The sequence below is a fragment of the Halichoerus grypus genome, chromosome 2 (genome assembly GCF_964656455.1).
Source record: "Halichoerus grypus chromosome 2, mHalGry1.hap1.1, whole genome shotgun sequence".
Taxonomy (NCBI): Eukaryota; Metazoa; Chordata; class Mammalia; order Carnivora; family Phocidae; genus Halichoerus; species Halichoerus grypus.
Window position 1 is genome coordinate 89,943,742 of NC_135713.1, and position 17,546 is coordinate 89,961,287.

At 34.0% G+C, this 17,546-nt stretch overlaps 1 protein-coding gene across 4 annotated transcripts in view; it reads right to left on the reverse strand.

Moving 5' to 3' along the window:
* XRCC4 (X-ray repair cross complementing 4) overlaps window positions 1-17,546 on the reverse strand; it is a 309,118-nt gene that overhangs the window by 150,405 nt on the left and 141,167 nt on the right. For 3 of the 4 annotated variants that reach the window (XM_078067092.1, XM_036067086.2, XM_078067094.1), the window contains exon 7: window positions 7,021-7,168. In XM_078067092.1, coding sequence (XP_077923218.1) covers window positions 7,021-7,168 — 148 coding nt within the window. Of the gene's footprint in view, window positions 1-4,362; window positions 4,416-7,020; window positions 7,169-17,546 lie in introns of those variants that run through there. The other variant, XM_078067093.1, reaches the window with a different exon arrangement.

Genomic DNA, 17,546 nt, shown 5'->3' on the forward strand with positions numbered 1-17,546 from the left:
GAACACTCTACATAAGTTTCAGTATGTTTTCAATTTTCTAGTTTCCTGTGTTTCAAGAGAATGAAAGTTGTATTATTGGGAATCCAAAATTGTACAACATTAAGCAGTTTGAAAGTAGAGTTAAAAAAAGAAAAATAAACTAGGTACAATAGCTTTAGATAATCTTAAATGATTATATCTAAGAAGATGCAAAAAGGACCAAAATATAAGAGTTTTCTAGTCAATATGATATTTTATAACTCTCAAGAACTTGAGTTTAAAAACAATATTAAAAAGCAGGGAAGACAGAAGAAAAGTCCCCCATGATGTGAAAAATGAAAATGCTTACATGTATGCAAGGAAAGGCTGAATTTTTAACAAGAAGTACACAGCCAGCTTGGTGTGGCCTCTGAGCAGCCCTCAGCCTCATCACACCCCCCCCCCGCCCCATCTAGCTCCCCCAACACCATCACTTACACATTCCACCTGGGTACATGCTCCCAGGCTGTTTCCTCAGAATTTTGAGCACTCTGCTCTCTACTCTGCTATTGTACTTCTCTTTATCCTTCAGATTAGAGCTCAGATGATTCCTCAAGCCACACCCCCTTGTCATGTTTCCCCTAAATCTTGAAATCCTTTAAAAGTTTGCAATTATATATTGATGTAATGATATAATTAATGCTTGTCTTCTCTCATATAAACTAAGCTTTATGAGATCAGGGCCTATCTCAGCAGTATGTCCCTCATGCTTAGCATGTAAGCATCTGTTAAATGAATGAATGGTGAATGAATGAATGAATGAATGAGGGAAAACCATAGTCAGAATTTTCTTCTCAACAAACAGCATCTACTGTGTACTTCTTTAGTCAATGTGAGATCATGCAATAGTCATACAATAAATATAAACTCTACTCAGTGGTTAATGCAGAAGATACGGAGGAAATGACATTGTGAGGGACTGACAAAAACATGTGAAATCAAGCATATTCTTAGAATTGAAAACAAGTAATGAAGTCAAACTTCCCTGATAAATTTAATGGTATATAATGGTTAACACACCATGGTATCGTGAACTACAAACTCAAAACTTTCTGTGCAATTTTTCTTCACTAGAAGTATAAAAAATTGTATAATACATTCATTCTCAGCTTAATTTTTTCTACTTTAACATGGCTAAGAATACAAAGAAAAACAATATGGTAGAATATCTATATTTAGATCATTAAGTATTCAGAATTTTGAAAACTTTTGAAAATGGTCATCTAAGAGTTACATCTATGGAATGTCTTCAGAACATACATTTAAGGAGATAAACAACCAAATATTTCATGTGCTTTTACCATGTAGTGCAGGTTTATAAACAGACATAACCTATTTCAGTATAGTAAACTGAAAGAAAACATCATTAGTCAAACAGCTTCATAAACATTAGTGACTGGTTGATGCAGAACTAACCGTTTAATTTAGTAAGATAATAACAGTAACAGTAATAGACAGTAATAATAATTAAACTAATTTTATGGCCAAATTTGGCAAGATGCAATTACTCATCCATGTAAAGACAGCTCTCACTCTTATGAACAATGGAGAATATGTTATTCATTAATCCACAGAATAATTATTTAAAATTATTCACTATGTGACCTTGGATAAGTTACTTAAATTTTCTGTTATCTTTGTGCAATAGAATTTTTGCATTATTTGACAGAATTGGGTTAATATTTCCATAGTAAATAGTTCCCACTTAAGATGGTAACGTTATTTTCTAGAGTAAACTCAAGGACTTAGAAAATTACATTTGTCTTCAGTTACAAAATATTTTTAAGACACTGGGAGTGACACATTTTTTTAGAACTTACTAAACACACTAGACTATTTAATTATAAAAGCTGTGACCATTACAAATGCAGTTTTAGCTTCCTAGTTTTTGTTAATATTTTCTTATATGGCTAAAGAATAATTGTTTTCATATTAAGGGTGGAATTTTACTTTATGTTAACATTTGATTATCTATTGAGAAATTATCTTCACTATAGCTTTTACATTTATTGACAAATTAATGTGCTAAATTTTCCTGTATGGAAGGTATCTAGTTGTTCACTAATCATATTGCTATCCACTCATTAAATGGTATTTTAGAGCCCAGACACTCTGAGAAGTCACTTCTGATTTGCCTGGGTCCTTACATTTATCTGAAGAAAAATCTGTCGTCTTTCTACCGTAGAAAAATGTAGAAAGGAGATAAAAGCGAATGAGAATGAAGAAATTGAACAGACTTGGGTCTTTATGTGGCTTCAGTATTTAGTTTAATCTTATTCCTGAAGTTTTAGGCATACTTTTTATCAAAAGCAAATATATGAAGCTTGACTTCACTTTTCTATCCTTAATACAACATAAACAAGATATTTGAATAAAATCTTACAGAATATGGTGAACATTCCCATAATAGTTATTAGTCATGTTTTCTGCTAAAATCTGTACTGTGTATTTCACTATTTAGTAGTTTTATTGATAAAAATAACTTTACTACAAAGTTCTCTTTCATATTTAATATACATAGTTCGCCCAGAAATTTTAAAAGTTTACTTACAAATTGATTTACTTCTCTCAGCTAAAAAATAATGCAATTTTTATCAAAGGCAGCTAAATTACAATTACTATTTCATAATGCTATCATATTAATTCATAAGGAACTAGGTTATTATGCTTTTTAACCATGAACACACTTAAATATGATAGATAAATAACACATTCTGATTTTCTAATATTGCCACGCTGGTGAGATGGAATTAGAGACCCCATTGATTAGTTCTAAGCATACCTCTCTAATATAGATCAAAAGTGGGTCTCAGATTCACATAAAATGTCCTAAAACTACTCCCACTTATGATATAACTTAAAATTTTGGAATAACATTCCAATTTAAAATCTTAAGGCTGGTGTTTTCCTCTCACTCTGTTCTTGTAATCACAAAATTATTTGTGCATATCTCTGTCTCTCAATAGATTATAAGCCCCTTCGGGCAGTGAACCAAGCACAGGCTTTTAAAATAAAACAATGGTTGTGTTGCCCTAGAAAAATAAAATATAACTCTGAGCCTGAGTTGTTTTTCATCTGTAAGAAGGGTAAATCAGTATCTACCATGTAGGATCTGTGTGAGATTTAAATGAGGGATCACATATAAAGCATCTACCACAATTCTTATTTATTCTCTATCTCTCTCTTATCCCACACCTTGTCACTGTACCAATGACAGTATCACAATAAATTTTAAATAAATGTAAAAATTACCATGATTTTGTTTTATGGTTTAGTATTAGTATACCTTAGTATTTAGATTTTTTTATGAGTACAAAGTAACCCATGGTATATAGAAATGTACTAAAATTTTTACATTGTGAAATACTCATCAATATATAAACTTAAAAGACAATTTTCTCATTCATAGATATCTGTATTTTTTTAATCTTATATTTTTCATGAATTTTAATTGCTAATACCTAATAAATGGGTGAGTAATTTATTGCTGAATCATGTTCATGTTTTCAAAGTAGTAGTTAAAAGTATAGTAAAATTATAGATATTGGGAGATTTTACGAATCATCTAGTTCAATCGTTTCATTTTACAAAGGAGAAAACTAAATTCCAGAAAGAGGCAATGACTTGCACAAAATCCAGTAGCAGACATAAAATTTTTTTAATTAAATCAGAGTACCTATGATTTTCCCTTCCTCCACTTTGTTTTTGAGGTGCAGAGCTAGAGAAGCCAAGAGAAGCCAAAGAAAAAATATGGAAGATGCCCAGTGGGAATATTTGAAGGGACTAGAGGCCACAGAATTTGTCAAAGAGGGCTTAGGACACTAAGAAGTTTAGAGTTAGGGGCCAATATCTTTTCAGCCCTAAGAAGTAAACATCCACATCTGCATTTGTTTGGGAGGCTACAGTTAAGAGTATATTTGCCTAACTGAGGTACATGAGAAATCATCAGAGAAAAAAGGTGTTTAGGAAGTTAGGAAATAGGTAGTAGTTTAAATTTAAAAACATAAAATAAGGGTTAATCATCAGTATTTGAGAATGTCTTATTTTAAGTTTTCTTCACAGTTAAGAGCTTGTTTTTATTTTTTGTTTTGTAGAAGCTTTCTAATGTTTTTGATTAAGAAGACTGGGAAAGAACTAGGACTTTAACAGCCATAAAATTTCAGCCTTCTGTATTCAAAATGGAAAAAACAAAACCCAAAAGTATATAAAAATAAAATAAAAACAAAAAATATAATTTCTCTTTCTACTTTATTTGGGCAAAGGAAGAGGAATTGTAAAGCAGGGTATCAACCACTCACCATCCGATTGATAAATGTTAAACCAAATTTCCTTTCATCTTTAAAATTCTTCCTGACATCTAACATATGTTTTTCATTTCTTGTAAGGGCCAGTTGAGCCTAAAGGTCCAAAGTAATATAATTAGCAGACAATTTGAAGAAGCTGATATGGTTTATATCAACTTTTAAAGTAGTGAAAATATACAAAATAAGTACTGGCACGATTATCAAAACACAGAAAAGGAACACAACATTAACTGCATATATTTGGTAGAAACAAACACACTGCATTTATTAAAAAGTCTAAATAAAATATTTAGTCTTGATTCAGATCTAAACTTTCTTCATCTCTGTACCATGCATACTGGAAACCTGTTCAAGCAATATCGTGTAATCAGAAAATGTTAGTAACCTCAAAACTTTGTATGTCGTTCACACACAGCATGAAAAGAGCTAAGGTGCAGCTCTCTAACATAAAACCAATATATTTCATTCTTCCCTCAGACCCTGAAATCTTTATCAGAAAAAACGTAAAACCAAAAGTTCTATGAGGACGGGGCTGCATCTGTTTTCTACTCTCCTGAATCTTCAACATCCAGTTTATGTCTGCACACAACTGATTCTCATTGCTCAGTTGCTTACAGATTGACTGAATGAAGTACAGAGTTTCCTGAATATTTCAAACTGCTTGTAATTTTATTTTTCCCCATATTAATCTGTAGGATTAGCCTGGCTGCTCTAATGTTTGCAAACTGGAAATATTTTTGGTTCTTTCTTTCTTTCTTTCTTTATTTATTTTTAAAGATTTTATTTATTTATTTGAGACAGAGAGAATGAGAGAGAGAGAGAGCACATGAGAGGGGGGAGGGTCAGAGGGAGAAGCAGGCTCCCTGCTGAGCAGGGAGCCCGATGCGGGACTCGATCCAGGGACTCCAGGATCATGACCTGAGCCGAAGGCAGTCGCTTAACCAACTGAGCCACCCAGGCGCCCTTGGTTCATTATTTAAAAGAGATAATGCAACACCTTTGAATTCTATGAAGCCAGCAGTTTATGAGCTAATGAGTAAATTCAGATGATAAACACAAATCAGTAAGAGTTTAGTACACATTGGGTTTTTATATGTATTGTCTGAAGACATAAGGGCATAAAACCATAAAGGCATTTTCAAGTACCAATAGATCAGGCCAATTGTGGAGAGAATAAAAACCCAATGATAAATACACAAACAAAACAATTCCACTATTAACTGTACAATGCTTATTTTCAAACAAGAAACTTGAAAACTCCCTCCTATCAAACCATCAGTTTCCTGAAGGCTTGGATTGTGCCTGTCTTGGTATCCTCATTGTCTAAAACTTTCTGCTCTCAGGATGTCTTCACACTTTTAAAAGTTCTTGAGAACCTCAAAAGCTTTTGTTTATGTGGACTATATCATATTCAAAAATTAAAACCTGAAGGGGAGCCTGGGTGGCTCGGTCATTAAGCGTCTGCCTTCGGCTCAGGTCATGATCCCAGGGTCCTGGGATCGAGCCCCGCATCGGGCTCCCTGCTCCGCTGGAAGCCTGCTTCTCCCTCTCCCACTCCCCCTGCTTGTGTTCCCTCTCTCGCTGTGTCTCTCTCTCTGTCAAATAAATAAATAAAATCTTAAAAAAAAAAAATTAAAACCTGAAAATTTTTATATCTTTATTCATTTAAAAGTAATAATAAACCCAGTATATGATAACATGGATATCATATTCTTTATGAAAGATCATTATATTTCCCCAAAACTCTTGTGAGAGCAATCTTTTACACTTTTGCATATCTGTTTCATGGCTGGCTTGAATGAAAAGAGTTGGATTCTCATAAGCCCCTGCATTCCATCAGATCTTACATGTTATTTTAATTGCATTATACGAAATATATTCCACATAGGTATGGAATTGAAGAAGGGATGAGCTTATGGATACCCCCAGAGGTCGTCATTTCACACTGTGAAACCACTGACCTGTAATATCATTTGTCATATGGCTATTGTTTAATAACTACTCGCTAAAAGTTAATAAAAAGTTTACAGAAAAAGAAAGAAATTCTAAGGGCACACATACATATATCCAAGCATACAAATGATGTGCACATTCATTTTGGATTCAACTGATAAATTATTCTTTATAAATGCTGTTTTGCTACAATAAAGTGTTAATTATCCCAAGTCCTCAATTCATTACAACTAAACTGGGATGCAGATCAAAGGAGGGTATGTGAATGAAGAGTGAAAAACTCTAACAATAAAGCACGTAATTCCAAAATTTAATAGAAAGAAATAGATGACTAGAATGAGACTTTTCACTTGAGAAAATTCCAAGCATAACCAAATCAAGTAGCTAATTCAAATGCTATATGGGTCTGTTTAAAGCAGTAAATTAGATTGAAACACTTTACTGAAAACAAGCTGGATTCTAATATTTTTAGTATCTACACGCCATTTCTAATTAATCTATAAAAACCACAAGAAAAAAACATTTTGCTTATATTTTTAGCACTTCTGCTTTAAATATTAATAGGAACTAACCAAATACCAGAGAAAATATATTGATTTGAACATTTTACACTTTCCAAAATCACAATTCTTGTTCTTTAAAAATAGCCTTAAGTAAACTCAGAAATGAAAATATAATTTTTGAGATCAGATATTAGATTTTTTAAATGATATTTCATCATTTGGCAAAAAATAAAATGACTTACTTCTCCTTTTCTTGAGGCCCATGTACCTGAGAAGCCATTTTAGGTTCTGTCCCAAGATTCTTTTGCATCCGCTGCCTCCTCTTTCTACTTGGTGCAATATCCGTGACATCAGGACTTGAAATAATGGAATCATCTCCTCTTAAAGTAGCTAAAATAAAATGACATAAAAGTGTGACCCAACAAAATTATGCATAAAAAGTAAGAACTTGCTGCACTGATATGAAGTGACACTTAAAATACAGTAAAACTATTTTTAAAAAATTCATGAAGATTTGGTTAAGTGGACCAGTTAGATTATAATACTTTAATACCAATATAAAACATAAAGTATATTATACACATGGAATAATTTGATCAAAATGGTCTCTGCCTATCTTGCACAATAACCCTCCCAAATACATCGAAGGCACAGTTTGATCTTTCAATGCTAGAATTAGATAGAAATGCCTTAGAGGCGCCTCTATAAGATGTTTTTTCTTGGGGGGGGGCAAATACTGCTATAGGAATAGGATAAATCAAATTGATACTAAACAGTAATTAACAGGAATGGAGACTTCTGCTAGTGATCCAGAGATAATTTCATAGACTTTTCAGCCAACTGTAGGGAATGAGAACAGGAAAAATGTCTAACAGATGTCTCTATTGTATCTAAGTCATTAAACTACCCCTAAAAGTGTTTGATATACATGAAACAGAAGCAACAAGAGAAACATGTTTGATTTATATTCCTTTATTCTCTATAAACAACTTAGTTCCAAAGAGCTTTAGGGGAGTTCAGAATTCATTCATCTAATACATAGTATACTTAAGTAAATACATATTTATATAAAAGAGCTCCTTTGCCATTGGTAAATAATGAACAATATCAATATAATTTGGACTTTGGGCGTCCTGCTGGTTCATATGATTTTTGTCTAGCATGTTAACATTTTAAGGTGATCAGGGGCAAGCTTTCATCCCAATTAAAGAGAAGGCCTTCACAATGTATAAAGTCCTAAAAAGATGGAGATGAGTGGCAAAAATCCTGGACAAGTCAATTCCTGTAGCACAAAGAGGGGTTGGCTGAGTGGAGTCAAGAACCCTAGACTTTTCAACAGTTAAGCTTTCTGTTACAGAAAGAAGCTGTGAAGATGTTTCTCCCTGTAGCTGAATCAGATGTTTAATTTTCATCAAACTATTAGAATGCATTCAGTAACTGCCATCTACTCCATTTGAGAGGAAATGTGATGCAAATGGTTAGTGGACTGTGATGTTGGGTGCAAATGTCGCTAGAGAGTTAACGGAGTTAATATTTTCATTAGGATTGTAACTAGAGAACTAACAACAACAATGTAAAGCTGCATAGATTTTGAGTGGTCTGCCTAAACCTTAATTTTTTTCCCCATAGGCTCTATTGTTTTTAGTGTGCAATTCTGCAGAATGAGTGGTTTATCAGGCACACATATATCACATCCTAGAAGAAAAGCTGGTATTTTGAATTCCCACTTGCTGCAGCCCATGCTTCTCTGAGTGACCGGAGATCACTTGGACACTGTTGACCAAGTGATTCACTTTCTCTTGAAAGTCTTCTTTGGGTGCTTTTTTTTTTTTCCTTGAAATGGCTCCATTTTTTAGAACATATGTGGTAGACACTTTGCTATGGGTTTTAAACATATTATTTTATTAATCTTTAACCTTGTGAAGTACTTACTATTATTACCTTCGTTTTACTTATGAAGAAGCCAAGGCTTTAGAAAGGTTAAGTAACTTGACCAAATCACACAGACTTTGAGTTGATATTTTATCACATGACAACAAAAAAATATTTCTCCTTAGTGGATAAAGTATTTCTTCATCAAATATTTACTGATTACTGATTAAAGGATATTTTACTTTCCAAAGCTATTTAAGTCATTAGGCCACATAAGTTCTACTACATTTCGCATACATTATTTTACTAGCTAGTACTATTCTAGGAATAGAGAAGGATAGATAACAAAGGGTGTTTCTTTGAATACATCAAGCTGAACAACTTCCATAATTTTATGAAGCCATGAGATGATTATGGAAGATAATTCTGGTTTCCTGATTTTTTTTCGCCAGTCTGCTCTCACCCAGGGTTTACTCAGTCACATAAGCAATTAACAAAGTACAGGCTTGCCTATAAACAAAGCTAGTAAGAATGTCAGAGTTAGAAGACATTTCAACTGTAGATAGACTTGAAAAATGAAAAAAAAAATGCATTTAATGACATGTTGGACATCTAGGAGGTAATAATGTTAAATTTGTTTAAATTAAAATGGTAAGGGTAAGATTAAAAAAGATAAAGTTACCAAAAAGTTCTGCCATTCATTTCAAAACTCCAAATAATGACTTAACACATTGGCACCCAAAAGCATGTTTTATATGTAATATGGTTATACTATTTGTTATGCATATAATTTGTAAGTAATTTACTTTAAAATACAATGCAATTAAATGTATGTTGTTAGTCAGGGTGAGCTATAACCCAGGTGTTGCTAGCACCTACTCAAAAATGCACAGCCCATTGAGTTGAAGGTCCATTTCTGGGTCTCTATTCTGTTCCATTGATCTATGTGTCTGTTTTTGTGCCAGTACCATACTGTCTTAATGATCACAGCTTTAAGTCCAGAATTGTGATGCCTCCAGCTTTGGTCTTCTTTTTCAACATTCCTTTGGCTATTCAGGGTCTTTTCTAGTTCCATACAAATTTTAGGATTGATAGGGATTGCACTGAATGTGTAGATTGCTCTGGATAGCATAGACATTTTTTTTATTATGTTCAGTTAGCAGAGATTTTAACAATATTTGTCCTTCCAATCTATGAGCATGGAATGTTTTTCCATTTCTTTGTGTCTTCAATTACTTTCATAAGTGTTCTATAGCTTTCAGAGATCCTTTTCCTCTTTGATTAGGTTTATTCTAGGTATCTTATGGTCTTTGGCATAATTATAAATGGGATCAATTCCTTGATTTCTCCTACTTCTGCTTCATTGTTAGTCTATAGAAATGCAACTGACTCCTGTACATTGATTTTATATCCTATGACTTTGATGAATTCCTATTATCAGTTCTAGCAATTTTTTGGTGGAGTCTTTTGGTTTTCTATATAGAGTATCATGTCGTCTGCGAAGACTGAAAGTTTGATTTGTTCTTTGCCAATTTGGATGTCTTTTATTTATTTTTGTCATCTCATTGCTAGGCTAGGACTTCCAGTATTATGTTGAACAACAGTGGTGAGAGTGAACATCCCTGTCGTGTTCCTGACCTTAGGGGAAAAGATCTCAGTTTTTCTCCATTGAGGATGATATTTGCTGTGGGTATTTCCTGTGTGGCTTTTATGATGTTGAGGTATGTTCCCTCCATCCCTATATGGTAGAGGGTTTTTATCAAGAAAGGATGCTGCTTTTTGTCAAATACTTATATTCAACTAATCTTAGACAAAGCAGTAAAGAATGCCCAGTGGAGGGGCGCCTGGGTGGCTCAGTTGGTTAAGCGACTGCCTTCGGCTCAGGTCATGATCCTGGAGTCCCGGGATCGAGTCCCGCATCGGGCTCCCTGCTCGGCAGGGAGTCTGCTTCTCCCTCTCCCACTCCTCCCTCTTGTGCTCTCTCTCTCTCTCACTCTCTCTCTCAAATAAAAAAAAAAAAAAAAAAAAAAAAAGAATGCCCAGTGGAAAAAAGACAGTCTCTTCAATAAATGGTGTTGGGAAAATTGGACAGACACATGCAGAAGAATGAAACTGGACTATTTTCTTACACCATACACAAAAATAAACTCAAAATGGATGAAAGACCTAAATGTGAGAAAAGAATCCATCAAAATTCTAGAGGAAAACACAGGCAGCAACCTCTTTGACCTCGGCCGCAGCAACTTCTCACTAGACACATCTCCAAAGGCAAGGGAAACAAAAGCAAAAATGAACTATTGGGACTTCCTCAAGATAAAAAGATTTTTCACAGCAAAGGAAACAGTCAACAAAATCAAAAGACAACCCTACAGAATGGGAGAAGATATTTGCAAATGTCTTATGAGATAAAGGGCTAGTATCCAAAATCCATAAAGAACTTATCAAACTCAACACCCAAAGAACAAATAATCCAGTCAAGAGATGGGCAGAAGACATGAACAGATATTTCTCCAAAGAAAATATACAAATGGCCAACAGACACATGAAAATTTTAATCAACATCACTTGGCATCAGGGAAATACATATCAAAACCACAATGAGATACCACCTCACACCAGTCAGAATGGCTAAAATTAACAACACAGGAAACAACAGATGTTGGCAAGGATGCGAAGAAAGGGGAACCCTCTTAACTGTTAGTGGGAATGCAAACTGGTGTAGCCACTCTGGAAAACAGTATGGAGTTTCCTCAAAAACTTAAAAATAGAACTACTCTATGATCCAGCAATTGCACTACTAGGTATTTATTCAAAGGATACAAAAACTATAATTCGAAGGGGCACATGCACCCCAATGTTTATAGCAGCAATGTCCATAATAGCCAAGATATGGAAAGAGCCCAGATATCCATCAAGCGATGAATGGATAAAGAAAATGTACACACACACACACACACACACACACACACACACACACACAGAGGAATATTACTCAGCCATCAAAAAAACTGAAATCTTGCCATTTGCAACAATATGGATGGAACTAGAGGGTATTATGCTAAGTGAAATAAGTCAGAGAAAGACAATTATTATATGATCTCACTCATATGTGGAATTTAAGAAACAAAACAGATGAACATAGAGGAAAGGAAGGAAAAATAAAACTAGATGAAAACAGAGAGGAAGGTAAACCATAAGAGACTCTTTAACTCTAGGAAACAATCTGAGGGTTGCTGGAGGGGAGATGGATAGGGAATGGCTTAACTGGGTGATGGGCATGAAGGAGAGCACTTAATGTAATGGGCACTGGGTGTTGTATGCAACTGATGAATCACAAAATTCTATCCCTGAAACTAATAATACACTATATGTTAACTAAATTGAACTTAAATAAAAAAAAAAAAAAAAAGCACAGCCTAGGAGCAGACTGTTGAGATTCTAAAAATAAAGTCCATATCTTGAGGGGGCTTCTAGAAGCACTTTTGTTATTTGTATATCAGTGAATAATAGATTATTAATTAGTATAGTGAATGACAAAAATGTGTGTCTCTTAGTAAACACAAGGCATGAAAACAAACATGATGAATATTGCATATGGGCTCTCATGAGTGGAAATTAAATGTATTCCAGATATACGAATTGACTAAAATATTTTAGAGATACTCTCCACCATTTTACAAACAGGCTATAATCCACTGAGGTCTGTTTAATCTTGGAGATGATACCCTGTGCTAAATTTTTAAGTGGTTTTGGGTCCAGTTGTGAACTCTGGACAATTGGTGGCCTGATGTCAGGAAAAAGCATCACTTCTGCCTCAGGAATCTTTTTATTTGCCAAAAGTGAACTTTTTATATGAGAGTGTGACTGAAACATCTAAAAAGACAGACAGCTGGAATTTCTTCAAGTTTATAGAACAGGTTTATGAATTATTTTGTGCTTACTTGTTAGTAAATATTAAGTTGATAATTGTGTGTGGGGGAAAACCTAATCTGGTAATTTGTTATTATTAGCCTCATACTTCAAACCTCTTGGTATCTACCATTATTTATCACAAAGAACCTAGAAGCTGTGTATAACCAAATGTTTCAGGTCAGTTCACTGCACCTTATTTGTATTCCTTTCTCTTGACAATTACAGGGTAGCCTCTCTCTAATGCTGTCATGACGAAAAAGGGCTAGCATATAAGTTAATTACTGTTTAAACTAAATATATCTTTTTTGGTTTGTATTTGTACTGTGAGAAACAGTTTTCCCTTCAGTTTATTACATACATGTAATAGCAAATTATATTATAATAGATTTTCTTAATTCATAAATTCCTTTAAAAGAAAGTTTTGGTAATATTTATATAGACTTTAATAAAAGGGAAAAGGTTCCATCCTATCCTTTCTTCTCCACCCCTCAATGCCAGAAACCAGGAAAAAGAGGCACAAGTCCCATACTGGTACCTAGATATTAACTGCTCATCTCAAGCAGTCCTCAAATTTCCACCCATCCTACCTCTAACCTTTACTGTGCTAATGTTTGGTCTTATTTCATTTGGTCTTGATGCTGGATACTTTATTTCTATTCTGATAATGGATCCCTTGAAAAATGATTCATGGTCTCCAAACAAGCAAAGCCATTTTATATTCAGCAGAAGGGATCTGAAATAAACCTTTATCTCTATCTGTATCTACGAAGTCAAACATGGGACTTCCAAATTGTATTATTCATAACCATACATATTTTTAAGGGCAACAACCAAAGTTTTCACTTTCAAGTACTGCATCCCATTTTCAAGGAAAAAAATCAATTCATATTAAGTTTACCTGGTTGTATATACTCATTTTATGTATGAAAAAGAACTTGAAGAGAGTTGGAAAAGAACGGCAAATGTTCAAAGGGTAATAAGAAGGAATGTGGCCTGGCTGGAGTAGTGTTCACGAGCAAAAGATACAGAAAATGCTTGGATAAGTATGGGCAGCAAGGAAGGAGGGGAGAAGAAAAAGGAGACAGAGATATGCTAAATAAATTTGCAACCTTTCAAATCTAGGCAGAAGACTATGAATTCAATATTGACTGTTTTTTTTTTTCCCTGAGATTTCACCTCCAGAATTCTCAGTTTTTACTATTATCATCAGTCTCTGTCATAACAATGTGTCTTTCACCATTTCCAGGAATTTTTTTTTAAAAGAAAACAAAAGAGAAGAAGAAACTCTTGCCAATGAACATACTACAGCTGAAACACTGATGGGCAGAGCTGTGGGATGAATTTCAAGTTCTCATTAGGTTCACTGAACCTAGAAAATGGGGAATCTTTACACAAGCCTTATTATTGTGAAAGGTGGCTCCACAGAAAGCCACACTTCTTCTCATCTGACAGAAGAACTGCAGGAGTTTGGCAGTCGTATTTCAGACATGAGAGGCAGTGTTGGCTTCTCTGCATACTCCCAATGTCTCAATGTCCAGACAAAATGACACTGTTGGCTAAATTGCCAGCAATCTGCATAAATCCCATGAGTTAAACTACCTGGTAAACTATTGGCTCAGCTATGTGCTCCCTTCCAGCACAGCCCACTTCAGTCATTTCAGTCATCCCTACTAGTTCCAGTCCACAGCAATCTCTCCTGACTCTGTAAGGCTTATAGTCTGAACCACTCACTTCACACATATGGTCTTATTTTGTTAATTCTCTTTTTATGTATATCTATTTTTTCTTCAATTAGATCAAGGACTATGAATACCTTACAGCTAGAGGCTATAAATTATACCTTGAAATATCCCTAATATATTACCCAATAGTGTTACAATGAGAAATATGAAGACTTGAAATTTTTTTCAAATGTGTATTTTTTTTTATTTTTTATTTTTTTAAGATTTTATTTATTTATTTGAAAGAGAGAGAATGAGAGAGAGAGAGAGCACATGAGAGGGGGGATGGTCAGAGGGAGAAGCAGACTCCCTGCTGAGCAGGGAGCCTGATGTGGGACTCGATCCTGGGACTCCAGGATCACGACCCGAGCCGAAGGCAACCGCTTAACCAACTGAGCCACAGGCGCCCCTATTTTACTTTTTTTAAACCAAAACTTATTTACTTATGGCCTTCTAAATGAGGTGTAGAGAAAAAGAGAATCAGAAGACCTGGGTCTGGATCTCTAGTTCTGCCATTTACCTTGGGCATATTACAGAATTTAAGTTCCTAAGATGAGAAACATATTTTAACCATGATTTCTGACATGATTAAATGAGACAAAATGACTTATAAATCACAGTGTCAGAAATATTTGATTTCAGCAGTTAAGTATTATTAACAAAGTGTGTGTATCCTTATAAAAGATCAAGTTGAGAGGAATTTAGATTAATTTGAAGAACTTTCAGGCTATCATCTATAGCTTAATAGAGACATAAAAGTAAAACAATAAAAAACTCAAAGTCAGATGAATTCATGGTTTTCTAAACTCAAAATAGCCCAATTGTCATGGAATTGTTATCTGTTATGAATATACAGTAGCCTGTCTGCTATGGCTGTTTTCACTATTATTAATTTCACAAATGTTTTATGAAGTATTTACATTCAATAAGTCATTCTTTTTTATTTCAAAAGATATAAAATATTGAGAGGAAAACCCAAAATCCAAACCTTAAGCTACTACCCTAAGTAAATCCAAAACTACAAAAAAGAAAAAAAAAAAAAAAAAAAACAGACACAACACTATTTCTTTCACCAGAGAAAACAACAAACCAATGACTTGGGCTCCTTCATGTTCTGTAGTTTGTCTTACTGACAGGTATAAAGATAAGCAAAAAAAAAAAAAAAAGCTAAGATAAGGTAGGTCACACCATACTTCAATGAATAGTATCTTAAAGTGGGCTATCTGGAGGTAGGAAATTTCTAATCTGACCAAACAAGCAAACATTATTTTCCCTCACCATTCATCAAAGAGCCCTTTTTCAAATCTGTAATCAGCTGCTACCCAGTTTTCACAATCTAATCTGAATAAATGATGACCACCTTACACAAAAAGTCAATGGTTTAACTTATTAATCAGCAATCACCAAGTAAACTGATAATTAACATCACACTAAACACTTAAAAGAGTATGTGTGTGTGTGTGTGTGCATATTCAACATACATATACTTTTCCAAAAGTCAGGTTCCTCTTTTAGCCAGCACAGCTGGAAGTGAGACTTAATGACAAATACCTACTGACATTAGGATAACTTAAGAGATCATCTTTGGAAATCCAATACTCTCAATGTCAGAGGCAGGGTGGGCCACTAAAGATAAAGTACAGACTCTAAAAGTATTCAGAGAATTTAAGAAAAATTAATTTGAATATATTAAGTATTATTCTGTACCTACAAAACAACATGCTTTTTAAAAAATACTTTTAAAAAATTTAATTCCGAATGAACTGAATTTTTTAAATCTTAAGGATTCATTCATTCCTTCACTTATTCAACACATATTGTTTTCTGTGTCAAGGATTATCCAGAAGACACCACCACCAGGTATTCAAAAATTTTACAGTTGAGTAGAGCAGAAGGACACTACTATTCGCAAGAAAACCATAAGTCACATAAGCAATTATAAAGGAACTAACTTGAAAATTCTAAAGTAGGTGCAGCTTTCCAACCTTTCATTATTTTTTTTCCCAAATTAATCTGTGAAGCTTCAATTTTTCTTTTCCATTATTAAGCACTAATTATAACTTGATTTCTTATATTATTTTTCTTCTTCTATGGATATTTCTTTTGAAAGAATAATCATCAGTATCAGATGGCTCTGAAGTAGATTTCCCAAAAGAGAAAATTAAAAGGCTAGCTCACTCTGAGTAAAATGACAAGAAAAGAACTGCATTTTAAAATTAAATTATTAGGATCTTTAAGAGTGAACTCTAACAGCATTTCTTTTCTTTTTAAAGATTTATTTATTTGAGAGCAAGTAGAGCGATAGAGCGAGCACACGAGTGGGGGAGGAAGGGGCAGAGAGAGAGGGAGGAGCAGGCCCCCCACTTGAGTAGGGAACCAGATGCAGGGCTCAATACCAGGACTGTGGGATCACGACCCTGAGCTGAAGGCAGATGCTTAACTGACTGAGCCACCCAGGCGCCCCTCAAACAGCATTTCTAAATTGAAACTACACTGTGACCTTTTTGGATATCCTTTACATGGCCCCACAACATCTTTAGATTTCATCACGCTGTAATAATTTATCTAATATTTATAAGCTCCATGAAGGCAGGGGCTGAGTTTGTCTTATTCACTGTTAGTACAAGACAGACTAGCTGGGTCTCTACACACATAGTAACTCATCAATAAATATTAGTTGATTGATATAAATGCTTAAATACTAACAATGTTAACAAATAACTTCTTAAAAATTATTTCGAATCTATGCAAAATCCTATACCACTGATTAGCTATGCTTGCTGCTCCCAGTTCAGTTAACATTAAGAAAAATATCAGTGAGGAAAAGCAGTTTATGAAAGAACAACATTAGCCTTCAATTTATATCACTTTGTAGTTAAAAATAACAAACACTGGAAACAATTTTAATGGTTAATGAGTTTTCAGAAAACAAAACTACAATTTTTCACCTTTCACCAGCTTTGTAAAGTGGCCTCTGCCTGTGACCTATGTCATGAAATGTTTGGACTCAACATAAAGCTTTCATTCTTGTACATGAGTCAGGTATGGTTTTCTGTCAATGGAAGGCACTTTTTTGGTGTTTTCTTCAGAGAGACTGAAAGGTTTTTGAAATTTTCATTTTTTTTAATTTGGGTCAACTTTTAATAAAACCTAGACTTTTTACAGAATTTAGGATTTCGCTGAACTGGTATGAATGAAAAAAAAAAATCAGACAACAGATGAAATATAAACCTGTTTTAAAGAAGTAATATAAGGAATCTTTC